This window comes from Trichomycterus rosablanca, chromosome 4 (genome assembly GCF_030014385.1).
Source record: "Trichomycterus rosablanca isolate fTriRos1 chromosome 4, fTriRos1.hap1, whole genome shotgun sequence".
NCBI classification, from domain to species: Eukaryota; Metazoa; Chordata; class Actinopteri; order Siluriformes; family Trichomycteridae; genus Trichomycterus; species Trichomycterus rosablanca.
In genome coordinates, this window is record NC_085991.1 from 30,021,907 (window position 1) to 30,047,898 (window position 25,992).

Genomic DNA, 25,992 nt, shown 5'->3' on the forward strand with positions numbered 1-25,992 from the left:
AATGTAAAATGTTGACTTTTATTGTAATTGTCTGAATGTGTAGAGATGTCAGTTTGCATGGAAATGCTCAGTGTATTTTGTCTGCCCTTTTTTTAGGGACATACGGAATAACATTATCTCACGCATCGAGCCTGGAGCCTTTCTGGGACTTGGAGCTCTCAAAAAATTGTAAGTCATTTTTACATCTTTGTGTTCTGTATGTTGTTATAAATGCAACACTTGGTTGAATCTTGGCATTCTTAAACTGATTTGCTCAGACATCCCAAGTTGCAAAAACTCATTTCAGGGAGGTACCCCCGGACCCCGACCCCCCAAGCCCCCAGATAGTGTGATAATAGATAATAGATTTATGTTCCCTACATAGTGCACTAGATTGTATATTAGAAAATAATTTATGTTCCTTACTTAGTGCACAAGATTGTACGTATATTAGAAAAGAATGTATGTTCCTTACTTAGTGCACTAGATAGTGTACTAGATAATAGACTTATGTTTCTTACATAATGCTTTAGGTAGCGTAATGGTTAACGGATTTAGGTTCCCTACATAGTGCACTAAATTGTATATCAGATCACGGATTTATGTTCCCTACATAGTGCACTAGATAGTATTTTAGATATGAATTTATGTTCCCTACGTAGTGCACTAGATAGTGAATTAGACAATTGGTTTATGTTCCCTACATAGTGCACTAGATAGTATTTTAGATATGAATTTATGTTCCCTACGTAGTGCACTAGATAGTGAATTACACAATTGGTTTATGTTCCCTACACAGTGCACTAGATTGTATATCAGATCATGGATTTATGTTCCCTACATAGATATAGATATACTTCATTTGTCATATATACATATACAGGTGTACAGTACAATGAAATTCTTTTCTTCACATATCCCAGCTTGTTTGGAAGCTGGGGTCAGAACACAGGGTCAGCCATCTTACGGCGCCCCTGGAGCAGACAGGGTTAAGGGTCTTGCTCAAGGACCCAACAGTGGATGCATAGCAGAGCCTGGATTTGAACCACCAATCTTCCCGTTGATAGCCGAAAGCTCGACCCACTAGGCTACCACTGTCCCACATAGTGCACTAGATAGTATTTTAGATATGAATTTATGTTCCCTACATAGTGCACTAGATAGTGAATTAGACAATTGGTTTATGTTCCCTACACAGTGCATTAGATTGTATATAAGATCATGGATTTATGTTCCCTACATAGTGCACTAGATAATGTATTAGATAACGCATTCATGTTCACTACATAGTGCACTAGAAAGTATAACTGGATGTTGATTTGTGTTCCTTACATAGTGCACCAGATAGTGTATTACATAATTAATTATGTTCCCTACATAGTGCACTAGATTGTATATTCGATCATTGATTTATGTTCTCTACTTAGTGCGTTAGACAGTATATTAGACAATTGATTTATGTTCCCTACATCAGGGGTTTTCAACCTTTTTGGACATGCGCCCCCCTTCGTGTGCCAACCGCAAACTCTCGCCACGCCCCTTCCCCTTCGTCAACCACTGCACAGAAATCATTGAGAAAGCTTCTGACAAGCTAAAATAACCTAATTAATGTTGTGATGCAATTTTGCTGATTGAAAATATTACTTTAAAAAGATAAAACAGTCTGACCCCATCTGAGCTGATTCTATCAGCACATTATATAAATTCGTGGTTCACTTTGGTAAATCATAAGCGGTTCTTGCTTTTTGATGTAGATGAGAGCAGAAAACGTTGCATCACAGTCAAGCATAGACAAAAGTTCATCAATTACTAAGTGGGTTAGTTCGGGATCATCTGCTCTGACTGACAGAAAACGTTTAGCTCCACAGGCAGAACGACTCTGACTCTGTGGTAATACTCAGTATAATTAAGCCTGAGCTTTTTAAGGTAAGCGAGTCACACAAAATGTTCTGTAGTAGTTGGTGTTTATTTACAACCGCAACATTCATTACAACAGTAAACACGGTGAGATGACTGAGAAAAGAAACTTACGCTGTGCTTAAAATGAATTGACTCCTGAGTCACTTATAATCGATGTAAACAGAGCGTCTCTTAAAGACACACACACGTCCTATAACAGCAGTCGTTGCTTTTGTCACCGGTTATCTTCGCTGATAGCTCTATTTTGAAGGTTTTTTTCAGACGGAACTGAATAACATTAAACGTGCGTGTGAGCGTGGTCAGTTAGAGTAATAAAATATGTCTCCCGTGGGTGAAAAATGAATTGCTTTAGTTTTAGAAGTAAAAAAATCTCGTAATGCCACGCCCCCCGGTCAGGCACTCGTGCCCCCCCAGACGCGCCCCACAGGTTGAAAACCCCTGCCCTACATAGTGCACTAGATAGTATTTTAGATATAAATTTATGTTCTCTACTTGGTGTACTAGACAGTATATTAGACAATTGATTTATGTTTCCTACACAGTGCGCTAGATTGTATATCAGATAACGGATTTAATATGCGATGGGGAAAAAAGTCTGTGTCGCCTGCGTGTGTGTGCGTGTGCTCTTGGCCGCTCGTTCTAGATTCCGGGAGATTTTATTTGACTTGCGGGCATCAGGGAGTTGCTATGTATATGCGGGAGACTCCCGGAACTTCCGGGAGACTTGGCAGGTCTGTTTGCTACAAACACCAACTGTGTTTTTTTCTATTGAAATCTGGCAACCCTGTTGTATTTGGTAATTCCTACTGTTTGCTAGTATGGCTTGCCTCGTCAGAGACACTTCTTAGGCACTTAATAGGAATTTGTCAAGAATACTATAGCTTTCACATAAAGTTGTCTCAAGACACCAAGTTTAATTACACATCCCCTCCCAGAAAACTCTAACTCTTCCCTCTGCACTTGTGCACTTTTGTACACACAGAGAAAGCTAGTATGCTGCATTTCTCGACAGTATAAAGAATTCCTTGTCTGTGTAAACAGAGGAATGTAAAGCGTTTTTTAATGTTCAATAAAAATGAAGAATTTACAACAGAGATAAAAGATTTTGAGAAAAAAGTATCAGCTCACTTTTGAGGAGGTGGAAGAAATGAATGCAAAGTATGTGTAGCATTTTCTTTCATCTGAGGTTGCCAGTTTAGTTTTTTTTTAACAGAATGTGCTAAGCTGTGTTTCTGAAGTGGCCTCAGGACAAGTCTCTGAATGTCCTTGAGCCACCCAAACAAAGCTCAAACTTCAACCCCATTGAACAACTGTGGAAAGATCTAAAGATGGAAGCTCAAAGATGCTCACTTGAGAGGAATGTGATAAACTGCCCAAATCCACTTGTGCAAAGCTTTATTATTCAGCTTAAATTAAAGGCATTAAACATGGTTTTAGGAGGCAGAATAAATGACACACAAAACCAACTTAAGCAAACCAAGTAGAATATGTAATTAGGTGCAATTTTTAGTTTGAATCCCACTTTTTTTGAAGTTCTGTTTTGGTGTTTTTTGTGACAAGTTCAAGAATGTCTTGTAGATTTTTTTCTTTTATGGGTTGCTACAGTGTTTCCTTCTGGTCTGCATACCTAATTTTGCACAGTTTAGTTACAGAATGTGCTAAGCTGTGTTTGTAGGTTGTAAACTTTCCAATGTATTGTTTTATTGCTTGCATGCGTATTATAGACATGTAACCTTATAATATTCATTTTCAACTGGCGCAGGCACAAGCCCTCCAGCAAGTTGCAATAATAAATGCAAAACAGTCAGTTTGGAGTAAAGATATCGATGTCTATGTGTAGACTCACAGGCCTAATTATGTCCGATTAGTCAGCGGATTATTAGTAATCAATACTAATCATGAAGAAAATAATGCACTGTTGAGGCTGTTTGAATTTTTAAAAAGGTGGAAAGCTATTTCACACAGGGAATGTGAAAAACACACTTGCTGGATGAATCCGCTCAGCACAGGAGTCTGTCAACAAAAGAGTCCCTGTGATTAAACTCTTCTCAGCCCAGGCTTCATTATTTCCCATCTGCTGCTTTGCCTAAAAAACACCTAACTGCATTTCCCCCGCTGCAGTTCGAGACAAGCTACTGGCCTGGGGGCACCGGGAATAGACGTAGAGTTTAAAAGCGCAATATCGAGGAGAGATGAAAAGATTAAAGAGATGAAGGAAACGTGAGAGAGGAATAAAGAATGAGGATGAAACCGTAATGAAAAGACTGATTTAGGAGAAAGAGTGCTTGAAAGACATCACTGATGATTGAAAAGGATAGTATGGCAACCGTGATTCAAGAGGTTGAAAATGAACAAGTGATGAAATGGTCTGGGCTCCAGAGCTGCTGTCAGCACAATGTCTTCTGATAATTTACTCTACTTTCTATAAAAGAGAAGAACAGTTTGTTCAGGCTCAGGTTTTTAGATGCAAAGATCCTCATGGACCTGGTCTAACACTCTGATATTTAACAGGTGAAAGGGAAATTCCAAGGGGAGATGGGTTGTGGGAGACCACTCAGTGAATAATCAAACAAACTGCTCATGTTGCCATCTACTAACTACCCTCTGAGGTACAGCATTTTTAAAGTGCTGTGAAACAGTGATAATATTTTTTGAAATAATTAGAAATGTTATTCACAATGTAGCTCCTTTGTTGTATCTCTAAACTGTGGTCAGGTTCATCCTGTTTGCTTTATTTATTCTTAAAAAATGGTCTAGAACTAGTCTAGAATAGATTGGATATAGTTTGGAAAGACATACACCTGTGTCTACAAGGGCCTGCAATTTACTGTCTATTGTCAGGACAAAAACCATCTGTGGATCTCCATGATCATTGGTAAAGAAAAAAAATATCTAAGTCTTTAGGTGGTCTGGGTTCCATAGTGGCCTCGTCTTTTTTGAAATGGAAGAAGCTTGGCACAACCTTGAAGCATCCTAAAGTTGCCAGCCTAGCACAGGCAAACTCTGAAGTGGCCTCGGAGCAGGTCTCTGAATGTCCTTGAGCCACCCAAACAAAGCTCAGACTTCAACCTGATTGAACCTCTAAGAAAAGACCTGAAGACAGAAGTTCACAGATGTTCACCATTCAGTCTGATGGGGTTTGAGAGGAATAGGATAAACTGCCCAAATCCAGCTGTGCACAGCTTTATTATTTAGCCTTATTTAAAGCGGAATTAAACATGGTTTTAGTGGGCAGAAGAAATAATGCACAAAACCAGCCAAGTACAATGTGTAATGATGGAGTTATAATATGCAAATAATGGTTTAGTAATCCTCTGTTTTGAAGTCCTGTTTTGGTGCTTTTTGTGGTTATCAAGTACCTGAGATAACATGTTCATGAATGTCTTGTAGATTTTTTTTCTTTTAGATGCTCCTGTGTTTACGGGTTGCTACAGTGTTTTATTCTGGTGCTCATACCTAATTTGGCACACTTTTTATGCCGAATGTGCTTTTTTACATGGATGACTTACGTTGGTCCAAGACTGCAGTTGATGAAAGGTTGTTGGAATGTACTAGCTTCTGTTCTCAAAGTCAACAGGCACCCGTCAACTGAAGCAGCGGTGTGATATTGGCGGCTCTCTTTGAGCTGAAGCCACTGTCTAGAGGGTGTAGTAAATCAGCGCTAATGCCAGCATGTCATGTTAACTAGAGGAGCTCAGCACCGAGCCTCATCCCATTCCACATGTTTAACTTGTCCCTGCTAGATAAAAGAATGCTTTGTGATATGTGTAACATGCATTATATACTTTCTGTACTAAGGCTGTAGTACTGTCAGACTCAAGTCAGTACCAACAGTTATGAAACTTCTAATATATGCCCGTTTTCTCCAAATGTGTTCATTACAAGCTCTGTCTGTATGATCTGTCTTTTATTGAAAGTGTTTGGTGCAGCATAAAGAGACAACCACAACCAGATAATCAGACAACCACAGACTGTTGAGCAGCTGCAGTCTATTATTAGTGTCCTCAGTTACCAAACCATTAAAAAAGTCTTAATAATACAAAAGGTGATGAAACACCACTAAACTCATCTCTGTCCCAACGTTCTGGAATTGTGTTGCAGGCATCACAATTTCAATGTGTTAATATTTACATAATACAAAATCAGTTAAATGTAAGAGAATTAATGAATAACAGATTAAGCAATTATGTAGTCATGTGCATTTTTAACCTGTTGTTTAGCCTATTAGTTTTTACAAAAGCTTTTTTGAACCCAAATGATTCAGGGTTGCCAGATTTCAGTGTTCTTCAATAGGAGATGTCTTGGACGATTTATAGATATTTCTTTTATTTAAAACATTGCCATAACACACAGATTTTGTGGTTTCACAACTTGCCAACTTATTGGTGCTGTCCAGACAGAAACAGCACCATTAGATCTGTATGATCACTGGAGCAGCAATGTTACTATTTTAAATCTTGTTCTTGTTTGAGCATTTGTTTTTAGCAATACTGTATTTAAACCTAAACTGTCAAATCTTGACAGTTATAACTGCACTAAAAAGCTTAAGGCAAAATTAAGACTCCCCTCATTTTTGTTTGAAGTTTGCATTTTCCCTTTATTTAACTGTACTGATTGACTAAGGTTACAGTTTTAATTAAGATAAAGCTTTTGGAACAAGTCTCTGCATTACAAAAACATATAGCAAGAGCAGACTAGTTAAATTACAAAATCAGGTAGCTGTTGATTTTTTTTATTGAGCTAAGCCCAAAACATGAACTGTCAAACTGGTGTTGCATGAATCACCCCCTTGAAGTACTGCAGATTTGCTGTGTGCACTGAATTTGAAAGTAATTATTGACATTAGGTAAAATTACTAACTGGTAGCTCAAGATTATTGCATAGGCTGTACAGATGGTGGTGTTCAGTCATATGTCATACAGTTTCCCAATCTCTAGTCTACCTAGACTTATCCAAGCCCTACAACATGTGCAAAAATGTTTATATTGTGGCTGAGGGCTTCCTTATTAGTAGTTTGACAGCATGTTGTGACATCTTGTGTAGCGCCACTGTCCAACACTAATTATCTGTGGTTCCTTTACTTTACACTGGACAATCATTAATATAATTGTACAGACAGGAATGTTTATAGTGTTTGTAGCTTTTTTTCTCCCATTTTCATACAAAAAATTTTATTAAGCTTTTTGGCCATCGCTACTGCTACTTGTGTAACACCTTGACTTTGTTTTTAATATGTTACTACATTCATATTTATAAGTCAGAAATGTTGTATATTTGAGTGGTACTTGTTTGGTGTTGTTTGGTTCATTCATGTGGTACTTGGAGGTTTTGATTTGATCATGGGTAGATTTGTAGGGCTGTACTTTGACAAGATTAAGACCCAAACTTGCTGGTGTGTGGAAAAGTTTTAATTGTAGAAGTCAGTTATTGCCTCCTAAAGGCAAAACTGAAACCTACAGCATTAAAACAATACTGTACTAAATAGTATATAAAGAAAGACACCTTAAATTATTAAGTTCCACTTCATGTTGCGCTGAGGATGCAGTTTGGGACACAGCCAGAAAATCTTTATTACTCAAGTCGACATGAGTAAAAATCACCAAATGAAATGTAACATTAGAAGATATACTGGTGGAAGTAACATCTGTGCAGGATGTATTTTAGGTATTGGTTCTAAGTACATGGCTGCAACAAAGTACAAAAGTGCACCAGATCACTTTTAAGATTTGGTTTGTTTCCTGAAGTTTGAGATGTTTTGTGTGTGGATTAAAATTGTTCAGCGTTGGGGTGTTCTTTAAGAAACTCCCAGTTGTCAAATTTAATTTAGAGAATGATGAGGTTATTACTGGGTGTGTATACATCTGTGTAATAATTGTAATCTGTTTGCTCTCTTTTTTTCAGAGACTTGTCCAACAATCGTATTGGCTGCCTCAATGTGGATATATTCAAAGGCCTGACAAATTTGGTCAAACTGTGAGTATGATGTATGAACAACTTAGTTTTAAATAAAATATTCTAAAGATGATATGAAGTGTAATGATTAAATTAAAAATACCTAATGTTTAGGTTATCTTACCTTATTATCTTTTAGGGCCCCGTCAGCCACAGGCCACCAGACCCCCCAATCCCCATACGGCAACCCTGTGTAGAATGAAACTAAATTGTATCAGCACAGCTTGAGCAGTAAAGTAGTTGAATTATAAGTGAACAGTACTAGATTGAAAAGGGGGTTATATTTATTTTAATGAAAAAACTAAACTGCTTTACTACAGGTCCTTACAGGCAGAAAGCAGATTGCTTATTTCCTTATGTAAACGAAGTGGTTTCTTATCTAATAATTGTGTGCAATGATTGTTACAGCATTATTATAATCAGTGCCTCTATTTTAAACTGTGATTAAACCATCTTAACATAAGAGCTGCTGGCACCTTGAACTTAGCGATCCTGATTTGGCTGTTCTCTTATTTCAGCAACCTTTCAGGAAACATGTTTTCATCATTGTCTCCAAGGACATTTGACAGCCTTGTCTCTTTAAAAACACTGTAAGTAAACTACACATACACCACAATACCAAAATAGACGGTGTTTACAATCTGTAATCATATAATTTTATGTAATAGCTTATTATGACCTTTTTCATATTTACCTCTGTACACTGCAAACCTCATAGATTATTGATTGCAGATGTTGAGTTCATGAACTGTTATCAGCAAACATTTTGGATATGGCTTAGATAAGCTCACAGCAACGACCCATTGTTTGTTTATTAGGATTTTAAGGTCCTGTCTTACAATATAGCTTTTTTGGAGGAATATATGTAAGTGGTAAGACTGTCAGACACTTGCTATTGATTAAACACACTGTTTGTTTATTAGAGAGTTTCAGAGCCCTTACCTACTGTGTGACTGTAACCTGCAATGGTTGGTACGCTGGATCAAAGAGAAGGAGATATCAGTGAGGGACACGTACTGCGCCTACCCTCGCTCACTACAGGGCCAGCCCATAAACTCCCTCAAACCCGAAAAGCTCACCTGTGGTACGAACACACCCACACACATATTATTAAACACTTGTTTCACTCGTTGGGTGGAGAGGTATGCATGAAGATGTAAAAATGTAACATTTGCACATACTTTAAATATTTATTAGCCAGCTCAGCTTTTCTGCATACATTTATTTATTCAAAATGTGTTCAGCTAAAATAGCATTACTGTCATTTGTATCTGGCTGTTTCCTGTTTCCTGTTTCCATGTAAAATAAAAAATTATACAGTGATATTTAAATCCAGACACAGTGGTTTAAATGCTCTAGCACACCACACCACCTTAGCTGTGCTATCAACCGGCCAGGCACCTACACAGACAATGATATGATATACAGGTATATGTATTTAGACACAAAAACATTGCTAAATAATCACAATTAAATTAAAAAAATATTTAAATACACATTGTAAGTCTTGGATAACAAATGAATAAAAACAAAATTAATCGCCATAGAGCATAATTTTCCTCAGCAGCCTAGATCTCAGGTTATGCTCATGGTTAATGATGTTGGTGTGGGTAAACAAAACATACGTTTAATCTCTTTTCAGATGCACCCCTGGAGCTTCCCTCTTTCCAGATGACTCCTTCCCAGCATCAGATTGTTTTTCAGGGAGACAGTCTGCCTTTCCAGTGTATGGCTTCTTTTGTAGACGAGGACATGCAGGTGCTCTGGTACCAGGATGGCAGGATGGTAGAGCCTGATGCCACCCAAGGGATCTACATAGAAAAGAGCATGGTGCAAAACTGCTCACTTATTGCCAGGTAATGCAGTGTGGGGATGCTGTGTCATATAGAAGCCTGAGGTCATCTCTTCAAGCTAGTGGTCTATTTTTCAACCTTGTTTTGTTGAAAATTGTGATTTGAAGTTTATTATGAGTAAACATGACTCAATGTGTTTGTGTACACTTACCGGCCACATTATTAGGAACACTTATATGCAGTGAATAAAATCAGATGTGTCATGTAGTTTGAAAGCATAAATGACTTTGACCGGTGCATTGTTGTTGCCAGACTGCTGGTTTGTGTGGCTCAGAAACTGCTGATCTACTAGAATTTACACACACAACTAACAGTCTGTAGGGTTTTCACAAAATGATACAGAAATCATCTATTAAGCAGCAGCTCTGCAGTCAGATCCCCTTTAAATAAGAGGTCAGAGAAAAAAGGCTAGGCTGGTTTAAGCTAAGAGGGTATGGTAATAAGAATGGCCATTCTTTACCACAGCATCTTAAAGGGCACATTAAGTCAAACCTTGAGGCAGATGGGCTACAACAGCAGATAACTGTGTTTGGTTTTAATTCTATTTGCCAAGAATATGACATGCAAATAGAATGGTCAGAATTTGGCTTAACAACACAAATGAACATGATGATTTTAGTGTACTGTAGTGTACCCCTAGGTCACTGTAGCACTTTAGGAGAAAGTCATGTATTTATAGCTAAGCTACAGATTTAGATTCTAGGGAGACAGTCTGTTCTTGTGTAACTAAACATTTTCTCTTTCTTCTCAGTGCTCTGACTATCTCCAACATCCAGCCAGGCTTTACTGGAGACTGGGAGTGTCGGGTGCGTACTAGCCGAGGCAACAACACCCGCACGGTGCACATCGTAGTTTTAGAGAACTCCGCCAAATACTGTGCTCCTGAGAGGGTCTCCAACAACAAAGGAGAGTACAGGTGAGGATGGCAAACCACTATGGCATACATTTAACACTGAAGAACAAACGGTATTGCATAGTCATGTGTTATAAAGTTAAATATGATAGGTCAACTGAATAAGCCTGGCTTTTATGCATTCTGAAGCTTGATGTTATACAAGAATTGATGTGGATACAAAATTTGATAGTAAACCATTTTGCAAGTTAATGACACAATGAAGAAGGGTCATACAGATGTTGAATGACTCCTCAGATAAATAAAATGATTTGTATTGTGATGTCTTATCCAGTTCCTTTTAAATAATATCGTGCTTTAGTGATTTAAAATACTTTGGTGTACCAAATGCAGTTAAAAAAGGCAATTAAAAAGGTGCAATTACTTATTCACCATGCTGGAGGCTAAAAGTTCAAAAGTTGTTTACAAAGACAAACACGTGTTCAGTTTCTGCTCGTTGAGCATGTCTGCTGCCCTCTACTGGTCTTTTACAGTAGGTAGAGTACAACAGCATGCAAAACTAATACTTTTCTGCTAATCACTGTTCATCATGAATGTTAATCATGCCGTTGTTCTGTGCAGATGGCCTCGTACACTGGCAGGCATCATGGCTTTCCTGCCCTGCGCACGGCAGGTGACTGGTACAGGCATCTACTCGGGCGGCTCAGCCGAGGCCCGGCGTGCCAGGAGGCGGTGTGACCGCAGTGGGCACTGGGCAGAGGAGGATTACTCCCGCTGCGAGTACATGAAGGACACCACCCGTGTGCTCCACATCATTAATCAGGTGCAGCACTGTTTTACTTTATTGGACTACTTTCATTTCAAAAGCCTTTGAAGCTTTTCCACTGGACAGTGGAAATGCTCTTTACTATCCACTGTAAGACATAACGCTGTAAAACCAATAAACCTTAATGTCAACGCTCTAGTTTAATTTCATATGTACACTTCTTTTATATTAAATAATTTATACCATATCAGTTATCATTTATATTATATAATCAGTGTGGATTGCAATAGATTCCTCTGCCTTGTGCATCACATTTCTCGTTTCTTTTTCTGATTTTCTTCTCTCCTTTCTTGATAGATGGCTTTAAACCTGACCAATGCAATGCATACAGCACAGCAGCTCCTGGCGTACACTGTTGAAGCCCCTAATTTCTCTGACAAGGTGGACGTGATCATCGTGGCTGAAATGATCGAGAAGATTGGGATGTTTGCTGAAAAGTATAAAGATGTGAGTTAACTAACATGTACAGCCATGTACAAACAAAAAGAAGTATTAGTTTCTATTAATTAGATGTCATTATGGTATTTTGAACTATGTTAAATAGGTTTTTTGGGTTAAAATAGACTGTGGAACTGTAACTAAGAACTTTACAAAACTATGTACTTATTATTCTGTTTATGCTTTTTTTTTTTTCTTTTCTTTCAATTTAGTCATATCCAATTACACACTTGTATTTCCTTTAATGCTGGTGGCCCCCATTCCTGACCGTGGTTGTAACTAAAGCCAACTGCTTTTTTTGCTTGCACCAGGCGGGTTCATATGCAGATCGGTATTGCACACAGAGAGTCACGCACCAATCTCCATTATGCCTCATGTTTGTGCAGATGCCATCAACCAGCCAGCAGAGGTCTTAATCTCCTCTGGCCCTCCCTCCCCCGATTATTGTACTTATACATGTCTGCTTGGCCGTTAGCAGAGCTGAGATTCGAACTTGCGAGTTAAAAATGTCAGCGTTGCTTGGTTTAAATGTTAAAAAGTTAAAAAGATGGTAAATAAATTAGTCCATATTTAGTATATTTAGTTTCTTAATGGGCACGCACATTATAATGCAGCACTGTCAGTGAGGAAATTTTGCCTTTAATAATTGTATTACTACTTAAGTCTAGTTCTGGGGCAGCGCAACGACTCGGTGGGTAGCACTGTTGCCTCACAGCAAGAAGGTCCTGTGTTCGATTCCCAGGTGGAGTGGTCCGGTTCCTTTCTGTGTGGAGTTTGCATGTTTACCCTGTATCTGCAAGGGTTTCCTCTGGGAGCTCCGGTTTCCTCCCACAGTCCAAAGACATGCAGTTACAGTTGTGTGAAAAAGTGTTTGCCCCCTTCCTCATTTCCTGTTTTTTTGCATGTTTGTCACACTTGAGTGTTTCGGAACATCAAACCAATTTAAATATTAGTCAAAGACAACACAAGTAAACACAAAATGCAATTTTTAAATGAAGGTGTTTACTATTAAGGGAGGAAAAACAATCCAAACCTTCATGGCCCTGTGTGAAAAAGTGATTGCCCCCCTTGTTAAAACATAATGTAACTGTGGTTTATGACACCTGAGTACATTGTCTCTAGCCACACCCAGGCCTGATTATTGCCACACCTGTTCTCAATCAAGACATCACTTAAATAGGACCTGCCTGACAAAGTGAAGTCCACCAAAAGATCCTTAAAAGCTACACATCATGCCGAGATCCAAAGAAATTCAGGAACAATTGAGAAAGAAAGTAATTGAGATCTATCAGTCTGGAAAGGGTTATAAAGCCATTTCCAAAGCTTTGGGAATCCAGCGAACCACAGTGAGAGCCATTATCCACAAATGGCGAAGACATGGAACAATGGTGAACCTTCCCAGGAGTGGCCGGCCACCCAAAATTACCGCAAGAGCGCAGCGACGACTCATCCAAGAGGTCACAAAAGACCCCACAACAACGTCCAAAGAACTGCAGGCCTCACTTGCCTCAGTTAAGGTCAGAGTTCATGCCTCCACCATCAGAAAGAGACTGGGCAAAAATGGCCTGCATGGCAGAGTTCCAAGAAGAAGTCCTAGTCAAAGTCCTGACCTGAATCCTATTGAGATGCTGTGGTATGACCTTAAAAAGGCCGTTCATGCTCAAAAACCCTCTAATGTAACTGAATTACAACAATTCTGCAAAGATGAGTGGGCCAAAATTTCTCCAGAACGCTGTAAAAGACTCATTGCAAGTTATCGCAAACGCTTGGTTGCAGTTGTTGCTGCTAAGGGTGGCCCAACCAGTTATTAGGTTTAGGGGGCAATCACTTTTTCACACAGGGCCATGTAGGTTTGGATTTTTTTTCTCCCTTAATAATAAACACCTTCATTTACAAATTGCATTTTGTGTTTACTTGTGTTGTCTTTGACTACTATTTAAATTGGTTTGATGTTCCGAAACACTTAAGTGTGACAAACATGCAAAAAAACTGAAAATCAGGAAGGGGGCAAACACTTTTTCACACCACTGTAGGTGAATTGGAGATACCAAATTGTCCATGACTGTGTTTGACATTAAAGACTTAAACTGACAAATCTTGTGTAACCTGTAACTACCTGTCCTGTCATGAATGTAACCAAGGTGTGTAAAACATGATGTTTTATTTTTTTACAATTATTTTATTAGGAATTTAACTTGTTCTAAACCATTTTCTAGTGCTAAACATATTAAAGTTTCAGACTTGTAAGTTTCCCCTGCTTGTGTTTGTGCTGCTTTAGAACCCTCTTTAAGTGGAAACTTAATCCCACAGTGCAGATGAATGTGCAGCTTTTTTCACTCCTGTAACTGTTTATCACCTCACTGTCTAACATCCTTAGTAACTAGAGAACAAAGCACACTTTCTTCAAAAGAATTTAAAGTGTTGCAACTCTAAAAAGAGAGATGATAAGCAGGTAGGATTAAGGATTTCTAGTGGTAGATTTCACTCTGCTTAAAGAAAATTTTACTCTGTAAATCCTACACATAGATCCACGTTTCGGATTTTGGATTATAGGAGCTGTAAAATTGCCACTCTTGCCACTTTTTATTTTTCTCAAATCCTTTTTCTTCTTCCCTTCTACTTGGCCAAAGTAAACTTCTTCAATGTCACAGTCTTGCTTGCTGTGTTTACAATGCAGCACATGTTTTCCCTCAGCCTGCTGAACTAATACGATAATGTTTTATGACCTTGTGTAAAACATTACCTTGATTAGGGTTTGCCTTTTCCTATGAGTGGCTCATTGTGAGGTTGTATCATGCATTAATGTGGGAATGGAGGCTCTGGTATTCTCAGTATTTGAGGTCCAACCAGAAAATATACCAACTTAAATGAATTAAGTTCTTGAAATTGGTGTATGTGATACTCTTGTGTGATGCATGTGGATCTGTATGTGTGTTGTGTGCAGTTAGGTGACGTGATGTTGGATATATCCAGTAATCTGATGCTGGCTGATGAGCGGGTGTTATGGATGGCGCAGAAGGAGGCACGTGCTTGCTCCCGGATCGTCGAGAGCCTGCAGAGGATTGCACTACTCCGTCTGGCTAGTGGATCTTACTACAGGGTAAAATACTTTACGCTCTAGGAGTCTAATATGCTAGCCTACCATCAGCAGCTTCAGAGTTTGAGTCTTGGTGGTGCTACCGGTCTGGCCAGGCACTAAGCAGACATTAATGTCCATGTCTAAGAGAGGGACAGTTGGATACGGCTTCTTCTTAATGCCTATGTAACAGTGACTCCTGCTGTCTAGTCAAGGCTCCATCCCAATACTTAGGACACAAAGTGAAGCATCCACTGACTGGTGTGAAGAAAGGGTTGTTAAAAGACTGGTGAATTCCAGTCTGCTGCCCTCCTCAGCCAGCTCGGAAGTGGAGCAAGCTGCTGAGTTAAAAAAAGGGAACTATAGAAAGTAAAAATGGAAAAAGAAAAAATACAGTTTATTGTTTGTGCATTTTGATAGATAACTTCAGTCTGTTGGGGAAATTTGGAGCAGTGTCAACAAAGTTGCAGACAAAGTTTGGTTTTGTATTGTATTCCATTATAGCACCTATATCTATACCAAGCTTTAATGTTCTGTTCATAACACAACTGAACATTAAAATAATGCCTTGTTTACCTTTTCACCAATATGTAGTCTAACTTTCAAATTAGAACCATGCACCTATACATAAGTGGTGTGTCCATCTCAGACCTGGCCAACTAGACCGGTCATGTTTATGAAATCTTAGCTGGTGATTAAAGGGCAACAATCCTACTTGGATACTCTTAATAAAAGAAAAATGTTATACAATGCCAAAAAAATATTGTCCTCCCTCTAAATTTCCTTATTGGTTATTAACTTATTAGTTTCACATCTTTATCCAATGTATAATATAGCAAAAGAAAAACATCAAACATACCCACACCTTCACACTACCACCACCATGTCTGACTGGGTATGTTAAATGTATGATGTTCATACTGTGGAATGCTGTGTTAGCTTCATGCCAAATGTAATTGGATCCATCTCTAAACAGCCCAACACAAATGGCAGACGTTCTTCTTGGTTAATAATGGGATTTGACCTGCCGCTTCAGTTTTGCTCCGTTTCTTTTTAATGACACAAAGTTAAACTTTGGTTTGCTAGAAGTTGTTACACAGAGCTGTTAATTCAGTACTAAACATTTAAATAAATAAACAATCCAGTCCTGAAATAAATTCGCTTCTGAAAAGATTCACCTTTGTTCACAATTTAAACTGGCCTTGTTATTGGACTGTTATATTTCAGTCACATTCTGTTTTGTAATTTTTTTTATTGCAGTATAGTGTGCTGCCTGTTAAACCCTATAATCTACTTCATACTGCTGAAATGGTTTTATTCAAGTGCTGCTTTAACAGGGCTGCCAGTAATTAATCCTGTCTAGTCTGTATCCAATTTTTGTCTCCTTTCGGCTGCTACCATATTAAGGGGTCGTCACAGTGAATCATTCTGGTCTGCATACCTGGTTTGGCACAGATTCCAAGTATTGAATTCATTTGGGTTGTTTGGGTAACTGACAGGGAGAACCACCAGTGTTGATTTTTTCTTCTTCAGTAAATAAAGTTTTTATTTATTAGTGTATGTTTTGTTCACTTAGATTGTCATTGTCTTATACTAAATTCTAAAAGAACTTTAGTTTGTAATCATTTAGTGTGTTTGGATTTCAGATGCATACTTACCACCTCCAAAAATCTGGACTGTACGATTGTGTTCTTATTATTGTACTTAATTAAGTGTATTTTCTAATTCCTTCAACAGAACTCCCACAACATTGCTGTGGAGGCACATGTGATCAAGGCCAACAACTTCAATGGCATGACCTGCACACTGTTCCAGAAGGTGGCATTAGAACGCCCTTTGATTCCCCATCTGCACCCAAACTTGCACCCTGACATTAACCTGGACCGTCAACTCAGCTTCAAATGCAACGTCTCAAGCAATCTCTCTTCTCTCGCTCTAAAGGTGTGCTCAGTTTTTCTGCATGTCATGAATACGAATTTTTAAAGGTGTCATTTAAAATTATGCATGTATGATTTTATAATATTTCTATAAGCAGTTTTTATTATTGTTCAGTAAAAGCTGTTTTCTTCATGGGACCAAAGGTTTCACTTAGATTTTTTTAAAGAATGCAGTACCCTACTTTCTCTTCTTTTTTGAGAAAAAAAAGTCTTTCATAAATCATACCAAACGTTTATTTGTAAACTAAAGATAAAACATTTCTCTACCTTTTTTATAGATTATTGCCATAATCTGGTTGGGAGGAGTCACAACCAGGCATTTGCTTTATATGCATTTGATTTGTCTTGTAGAATGCATCATACATTTGTCAAATGTATTCTTGAAAGATTTATTATGGACACAACAAGCACATCACTATCAAATGTATATTTTTATGTGTAAGTTTTGTAACACTAGTTTTAGCTTATACAGTACTTTTCCGTTAATATTTTTATGATTCTCTGTACAAAAGCAGTATTTTATATAATTTATATAACTTTCTTTGAATATTTACAGAACACAATCGTGGAGGCGTCTGTGCAGCTTCCTCCATCTCTCTTCTCCTCGTTGCCGGGCTCAGGTCAGGCAGACGACGGCATCTATAAGATCCAGTTGCTGGCTTTTCGCAATGGCAAGCTCTTTCCTTCTACAAGCAACTCTACCAAGAGGAGGAGTGTTGTCACCCCTGTGATCCTCACCAAGATTGGTAAATTGCACAAGCTCGCTATTGTCATACTGTTTGATTTATGTAATTAGGTTCTTTATTGGGTTTAAGTCAGGACTCCAAAACATGTTTTGTTTCAGCTGTTTCAGCTGCATGTGAACTTCCCTTTTTTTTTTAATCCTTGACCTGCTTCATAGTGGAATGAATCATTCTCTTAATGATCACCCAGCTTTCAAAATACCACCAAATGTTGTTTGACTGTTGATGTTTGACCCTTGTGGTGCAAAAAAATAATAATTTATAATTAAATAAATTTCCTCTCAATCTAGTCGTATCCGATTACCCGATTGCATTATGCTTCCCCTCTACTGATGTTAATCTCCACTCATGACTGAGGAGAGCTGTCCCCTTTGACATGTGTGCAGTAACTGACTGCATCTTTTCACTTGCACAAGGTGAGTTCATATGTGGATCAGCTTTGTGTGCGGAGAGACACGCTGACCCCACTATCCCTCAGCTCTGTGCAGGCGCAGTCAATCAGCCAGCAGAGGTCGTAATTGCATGAAATTTTAGCATGTCATCAGGTAGTTTTAACTAGTGACAGCTTGAATTTCATGATGAGGTTGAAGATTTAAGATCTGATTACATATGTTTCACTGGGCCGGCTAAAATAAAGGCTTTGTATAGTTGACTAAGCTGGATGATCAAGTAACCAATGCGGCAATCACTTTTTATGTGGGTGATATGGTTGTTGGATTACTTTGTCTTTTAAATAGATATAATAATAAACAGCAAAAAGTGTGTTATTTGTGCTACAATTCAAGTAAATTTTGAAACAGAGATGATCAGGCCAATGACCCCTCAGCCAACATGGGTGTCATGCATGCAGCATAGGTCAACTGGACATGTCTAAATTGGCAGGAAAAGGAAGAAATGAGACAGATTATACAGTGTATGCTAGAAGTGTACAGTTGTAAGACTAATAATGACATGGATTTTGTGTTTTTTCTTTAATAATGACATGGATTTTGTGTTTTTTCTTTTAGACGGTCTCTCTTCTCAGGCTCTGCATGGTCGGGTGAACGTGACTCTGCGGCGCTTCATGCAGGGCTCAGACCCTGTGGCTGCACGCTGGGATTTCTCAGCTCAGGATGGCCAGGGGGGTTGGCGAACAGACGGCTGCGTCGCCCTTCAGCATGATGCCAACTTCACCACTCTCTCTTGTGACTCGCTCAGTAACTACGCCCTGCTGATGGTGAGCAGAGCTTTCTGTGATTCTTTTTAAAACAAAAAAGTTGCTTAGTTTTTTTTTCTAGATTTTTTTTTCTCCCATTTATCTCCCAATCTAGTCATTTCCTATTCCCAATTGTGAATCTGCTGCTGCTTGCAAACCCATGATCTGACAGAGAGCCTGATCACCACACCCCCACTATGACATGTGTCTTATATAGGCTGCTTCTTATCACCTGCCTGTCTTGGGTCGTATCACGTACATGAGACTGACCCCCCACTTCCCCAAACTCACACAGGCACCCAGCCCAGTCCCTGAGATTGCATATGGCTGCGGCAGCAGGAAAAGAACCCGCCCAACCTTTCCTCCTTCAAACACGGCCAATTGTGTTAGCTGAGCGTTTATAAGACCTTACCAGTTTTCTGGGATATTGCTTTTTTGGGTAAAAGTATGGAAGAAGTGCTCAGCAAAGCTCTGCACAACTGATTTTATATGATACTTGTCTTTAAACAGGATCTGAGCACAACGGAGTCCAGTACATACACCTTCAAGCCACTCCACCCAGTCATCTACGTCGCAGCCTTCATACTTAGTCTCTGTTTGCTGGCCATCATCGTCAGCTACATTTACCATCACAAGTAAGAACCATGGACTCTGTTGTGTGTATGTGCGGTGTGTGTGCAGTCTTAACTCATGCTTAGAACAAGCCAAAGCTAAGATACTGTCTATAGTTAAATTCAAATGTTAAAATACACTTTAACCTTCCTGAAGACATTTCAATGATTTCAAATTTTTAAATTCAACAAACAATCAAATCCCTCCTCCTTTTTTTTTTTTAAAGCCACTCCTTTAATCCGTGTGCTTTTATATATTCAAACATGATTGACCGGTTAGGTGTGACTTTTGTGCTAACCTCTTCCATGTGGTGTTTTCATGTTATGAGTTAGTCACATTAGTTCATTTTATCTAATATTTAAATAAATACAAATCACTTAACTGCAAGTGGCTCTCATTGGCTTGAATTGTATTTGCCTAAACAGGACATTATTGTGTTTTCACAGGTCTGTGTGTATCAGTAAGAAATGCTGGCACATGCTGGTGAACCTCTGCCTGCATATTCTCCTCACATGTGCGGCTTTCGCTGGGGGCATTAACCAGACACGCTATGCCAGTGTGTGCCAAGCGGTATGAGCTACACACCTACAATTCATCACCACCTTGTATAAACCCAGATTAAAATGTTAAATAACAAACAGTTGTACTACAGCCCTATTGGATGCATGTCATAAACACACAGGTGTGCAGTTCTCTTGAATGTAAATACTGGTAAAATTGTAGTACTGCATGTATGTAATGTTGTTTGTGTTTATGTGGTTTAGGTGGGCATAGTACTGCATTACTCCACTCTTGCTACAGCCCTGTGGTCCGGAGTCACTGCTCGAAACATTTACAAACAGGTCACACGCAAAACCAAACAATATGAAGAGCTGGATGAACCTCCACCCCCTCCCAGACCCATGCTGAGGTAAACACTATCATTTCTAATCAAATCTGAGCTGCTTGAATCCACCCAGACAAAATAACAACAGATAGAAGTGACCAGATGTAAGAAAATATTAGTGGTGGTGACAATAACATGCATAAATGATTCTTGGCCGCCAATGACCCTGTCGCTGGTTTACCACTATTCCTTCCGTGTAAATGTACCAGACCTGCTTCAACTCTGTATAAACCAGGATTAAGCAGTAGATGAAAATGAATTAAAGATAAAAGAAAAAAAAATATTTAAGGAGGTCATTTTCTTTTATTTCTAGATTTTACTTGATAGGTGGCGGCATTCCGATAATCGTTTGTGGCATCACTGCAGCTGCTAACATCAAAAACTATGGCAGTCGTCCCAGTGCACCTTAGTAAGTATTCTTCATACATAGCACTTTTTATTATTATAAGGTGAGATGTGAATTGTTTGCAGATATTGAGTCTGTATTTTGATCAGGAATCAGAAAGGTCTGTGTTTGTGCATAATCATCTGTTTATTTTAGAAACCAGGCTTGTAAACTGCTCACTTTTTGTCTTGTTTGCATCTCTGTACACCCACAAACGTACTTTTTATTATCTATGGCATGTGTTACCCACACTGCTTGAGGTGCGGTGAAGTTTTGTGAGCCTAATTATGACAGTTTATTTATAGCCTGGCCACACTGTTTCTCTTCTTCAGTGCCAGCTGTTTGGATTGCGTAAGAGCCGAGTTGCTTAGGAAGCTGCACCATCTGAGCTTGTTAAAGCTTAATTAAACTTGTGCCAGTAATAAACTTGTGATGAATGTGATAAATGCAGGAATGAGGATCTCTGATCAGGCATCGAAATGATGAGAGAAAAATGCTAAATATTTCACTGCACGCTAAATCAAACTGATTGTTTGTAGGAGAAAAGATCAAGCCAACTAACTGTGCACTTGCTGTTATCTTACTTACATAACACAAGGTTTTTATATAGTTTTGCTTTTTTATAACTTTTACTTTTACTACCTGCATCGTCTTTTATTCACAGCTGCAATGTTTACATTTGAACTGCTGTTCAAGGCCTTGTGCTCTTCTAAACAGAATGAACCATGGAATTAATTGTTTTCTTTAACAGCGCAGTAGCACCATGTTTAGTATATACAGTTATATTTGCTGTAATTGTAACATTTACACATGATTATATGTTATGTGCATTTATTTAAAGCTATTCTATTATTAACACTAATAATAGCTGTCAGCAGGGTAAAACTCAGGCTTTTCTATGGTTGTGCTATTAATGTGGTAGCTCAGCAGTTAAGGTACCGGACTAGTAATCAGAATGTTGCCCCTGTTGGCATTGTTGGGCCCCTGAGCAAGGCTCTTAACTTTTGATTGCTCAAATTATATTCAGTCATAAATGTAAGTTGCTTGGAATGAAAGCGTCTGCTAAGTGCTGCAAATGTAAACGTAGTCCAAAAAGCATGTACCTTGATTCTTTATTTGAGAGTAAAAATGTACCAGAAGCTTTTTATCCAAAGTGACTGAATATAATTTGAGCAATTGAGGGTTGAGGGCCTTGCTCAGGGGCCCAACAGTGGCATCTAGGCAGTGGTGGGTTTAGGACCGGCAGTTTTCTGATTACTAGACTAATACCTTAACTGCTGAGCTACCACTTCCATATATTTATATTTACATGTAAGGCATTCAGCAGATGCTGTTATCCAAAGCGACAATTCTGACTGAGTTCAGGCTTAGGGGCCTTGCTCAGGGGCCCAATTATTGCAACCTGACGGTGCAAATTTCTGATTACTAGCCTATTATCTTAAATGCTGAGCTACACAGTTTGATTCTGCTGATCCCTTGTTCTGATAGATTATTTATAGTTTTATCTCAATGCTAGAATTATCTACTCTTTATGCCGTAAAAATAACCAGGGTGTAAGACACGTGCAGTTATACTGTAAAGACAAACAAAACTAAGTTGAATTGCTTTACCTACATGTACCTAAATGCATAATTTTAAATAAATAAGTAAATAAATAAATAAAATGATTGCATTCTTACAAAAATAAAATAGTTTGGAATAAAAATAAAATAAAAATAAGATGTTTTTTTTTAATAATGAAAAGCCTTGCAAAGCCACGTAAAAACGTCAAAAAGTGCAAAGACTATATACATTTACATTACACTCTTATCCAGAGCGACTTACAGAAGTGCTTCCATAGTAAACATTTCATTACTCTAATCTAAGTAAACAACAGTCCAAGAACACATCTGCTAAAACCTGTTAGTACCAAAGTGTTTTTCTTTTGTTTTTTTTTTGTTTTTAATGAAAAAGAAATGAATAAGAGTTTGCTTACTAAAGAGGTGAGTTTTTAATCGTTTTTTAAAGACAACAATAGTGTGTGTGTATGTATGTGTGTGTATATATATATATATATATATATATATATATATATATATATATATATATATATATATATACTGTATATATATACTGTATATATATATATATGTGGCGGCTGCTGGTCTTTCAAAGAGGGGAAGCTCATTGTCGGCTTACATCATAAAATTTGTCAATTTATTTACACATAAATTCTGCCCTCTGTTCCTTTTACAAGAAAATGGCCTGAAATGGGATGCAGTTTGTCTTTCAACTCCACTCGCAAAATCCGCGATGAGACTGAAGTGACGGTGTAGAGATCAAAATAGCTGTCAATCAAAACGGGATTCAGCCTTTCGACCGATCCTCCAATCATCTTGAAGAAGCTCAGCGTCCTGACCCGCCCACAGCTCCATTCACCCCCAGAGACGCTCATCCGGGGGTGGGACAAAATCGTGGCATTTATCCAATGACCGGCGAGTTTCGAAGCAATTAAAAAAACCTTTCCATGCAGCCCCATAGAAGTGAATATACACTCAGCTTCTGCGGGCAAATGCATTGACGCTAAGGGAATGTATGAGAAGTTCGAGTCAGTCGATTTGTGACAAGTAGCTGATTCTAACGCATTTGTAGTCAAAGAAATGTTAACACAACTGTACATATTTGACATTAATTTTTGACATTTTAGGGGAAGCTGAGCTTCCCTTGCAGTCTTAGAGAAATCGCCACTGATATATACAGTATATACCATAGTCAAAATCAGACTAGAACACTGCGGCTGTCCAAAACTGGCATGTAAACATAAATGGTGACATCTAGTGGGAAGGGTCTAGAATTGCATGTCCTGTGACAATTCTTCAGTATACTGGAGGCATTTTCATGTGCCTTGGAACAGCTTGATTCAGTAATTGTGTAATAATAATCAAAAATATATGCTTTAAATAGTACTCTTTATTTTTATTCTTCTTTTCTTCCAGCTGTTGGATGGCATGGGAGCCCAGTCTTGGTGCATTCTATGGTCCAGTGGCTTTCATCATCTTTGTGGACTGCATGTACTTCCTGAGCATTCTCCTTCAGTTGCGGCGCCACCCGGAGAGACGCTTTGAGCTCAAAGAACAGTCAGACGAGCAGCAGCATCTCGCCGAGGCTGAGGTACCTGGGGTTTCTTCTGGGACAGATTCACCTGGACCATTAGCTCTGTCAGCACTGGAGAATGAACACACCTTCCTGGCACAGCTGATCGGTGTCGCCGGAGCCCTGGCACTCTACGTGCTACTGTGGCTGTTTGGTGCCCTGGCTGTTTCTCAGGAACATCCGTTGGATTTGGCGTTCTCTTGCCTGTTTTGCGTGGCTGCTTTGGCACTGACTGCCTTCCTTTTGGGTCATCACTGTGTTATGCGACAAGACATGCGCCGCCACTGGGCACAGGCCTGCTGCTTCGGCCAGCAGAGGTACGCCATGCAAATCGATGCCCTCCTAGCACCAGTGCCAGCTGATCTGAGTGGCTCGAATAATACTGGGAATGGTGAAGCAGGGCGGTGCCATGCAAGCGGCACAGAATCTTCCTGTACCAACAAGAGCGCGGCAAGTGTGCGCAACTCTACACAAGGCTGCAAGCTGACCAATTTGCAAGTAGAAGCAGCACAGTGTAAATTAGCTCCAGCGCCAGCCAATGGTGCCGCCCAGTTGGACAACAGTTTAACGGAGCACTCGTTGGACAACGAGATCAAGATGCACGTCGCCCCGATTGAAGTCCAGTACCATCCAAATATCAGCACCAATGGTCAGACTGGAATAGTAAACACAAGTGCTAACATTAACGGACACTCAGGACGCCACCATAAGAATAGAGCGCGAGCTCATCGTGCCAGCCGGCTCACGGTTTTGCGCGAGTATGCCTACGATGTACCTACCAGTGTAGAAGGCAGCGAGCACAGTGCCCCACAAAGGCGCCCCCATCACGAGAGCCTACAAGCCCGGAACAGTCGGCGTGCCGCGTACCTGGCATATCGGGAGCGCCAGCAGAGCCAGGTCCAACAAGACAGCAGCGACGCCAGCGCCAGCTTGCCCCGTCGCACGCGCCACTATGACCGGGGTGCCAAAAAAGCCACAGACACCAACGGCCTTGGAAACAGCCGCCTCAGGAACAGTCTGGGAAATGGTATAAACAGTGAGGTGAGTAGCAACCAAAGTAATGGGATTAGTAATGGATGTGTAGCTGTGGAAGCAACTGAGCCTGAAGTATCAGGCTCAGTTAAAGACTGCTCAATGCAGCCCCTTAGCGTCGAACTAGAGGTACAGTCCAAGTCCTACGGAGTGAACTTGGCATCGGAAAACGGAACTGCCAAAAGCTCAGAGAGGCACCAGAATTTGTCGCCTCTGAACACGGACAGTTCAGCCACCGTTAAGACTGGTTTGTGGAAACATGAAACTACGGTGTAGCTTAGCGAAAAATGATTTATTTTAATTAAGATTTTACTGTGAACTCTTTTTTGGAACAAAATATTTTAAGTGTTTTAAAAAGGTTTATGAACAAATGTTTGTAAGAAAAAAAAAACTTTGTATACCACCTGCTAGAAGAACTTTAAAGGGTCTGTTTTGTATCATATATTTCTTTTTAATATGTGCACATGATGTATGGTAAGCTGCCCATTATTATGGGTAAAAACAGGCCTAGTCTTTGGTTTAAAAACATGTTTTGGCAGAATTTAGTGAATTGTTTGCAAATGCATTTGCAAAATAAAAATAATCAATTGATTGTTTTTTTAGTATTTGTAAAGCACAGTTTATTGATTTCTGCAAATATCTGCTCATAATATGTGTTCCGATCTTTATCCAGGTAATCATAATCAACGTATTTTGCCTAAAGTAGTAATACACTGCACACACATGGACAGGGCAGATCCATTTCTTTTAAGAATCGATCTGGAATACTGATTTGTCTGATGCACGTTTCTACTGTGATGGTCCATCTCAGATGTCTCCGAGCCCATAGACCTTGACGCAGCTTCTGGTAAACATAAGGCTTCTTTCTTTTTTGCCCAGTAAGGCATTTGTGAATGTAACTCTGTATTGTAGTGCTTGACAAAGGTTTGCCAAAGTAATCCCTCACCCATGTGGTTATATCAGCTATTGTTGAGTGGCGGTTCTTGATGCAGTGTCATTTGAAGGATCGAAGATTACAGGTGTTCAGCTTAACTTGCACCCTTGCCCTTTATGCACTGAAATTCCTTCAGATTCCTTGAATCGTTTAATGATATTCTGCACTGTAGAGGGAGAAATATGCAAATCCCTTCCAATCTTCATTTGAGGTACATTGTTTTTAAACATTTCAATCAT

The 25,992-nt window shown here is 39.2% G+C and overlaps 1 protein-coding gene across 1 annotated transcript in view; it reads left to right on the forward strand.

Annotated features, from left to right (window-relative positions):
* LOC134311909 (adhesion G protein-coupled receptor A3-like) overlaps positions 1 to 25,378 on the forward strand; it is a 48,555-nt gene extending 23,177 nt beyond the window's left edge. Inside the window, exons 3-19 of the mRNA XM_062993558.1 lie at positions 97 to 168; positions 7,801 to 7,872; positions 8,370 to 8,441; positions 8,775 to 8,935; positions 9,494 to 9,707; positions 10,456 to 10,620; positions 11,179 to 11,380; positions 11,681 to 11,830; positions 14,766 to 14,921; positions 16,635 to 16,838; positions 17,391 to 17,580; positions 18,585 to 18,793; positions 19,283 to 19,407; positions 19,831 to 19,954; positions 20,149 to 20,294; positions 20,584 to 20,679; positions 23,631 to 25,378. Coding sequence (XP_062849628.1) covers positions 97 to 168; positions 7,801 to 7,872; positions 8,370 to 8,441; positions 8,775 to 8,935; positions 9,494 to 9,707; positions 10,456 to 10,620; positions 11,179 to 11,380; positions 11,681 to 11,830; positions 14,766 to 14,921; positions 16,635 to 16,838; positions 17,391 to 17,580; positions 18,585 to 18,793; positions 19,283 to 19,407; positions 19,831 to 19,954; positions 20,149 to 20,294; positions 20,584 to 20,679; positions 23,631 to 25,095 — 3,823 coding nt within the window. The 3' untranslated portion in view covers positions 25,096 to 25,378. The remainder of the gene's footprint in view (positions 1 to 96; positions 169 to 7,800; positions 7,873 to 8,369; positions 8,442 to 8,774; positions 8,936 to 9,493; positions 9,708 to 10,455; positions 10,621 to 11,178; positions 11,381 to 11,680; positions 11,831 to 14,765; positions 14,922 to 16,634; positions 16,839 to 17,390; positions 17,581 to 18,584; positions 18,794 to 19,282; positions 19,408 to 19,830; positions 19,955 to 20,148; positions 20,295 to 20,583; positions 20,680 to 23,630) is intronic.
* Positions 25,379 to 25,992: the final 614 nt, after the last annotated feature.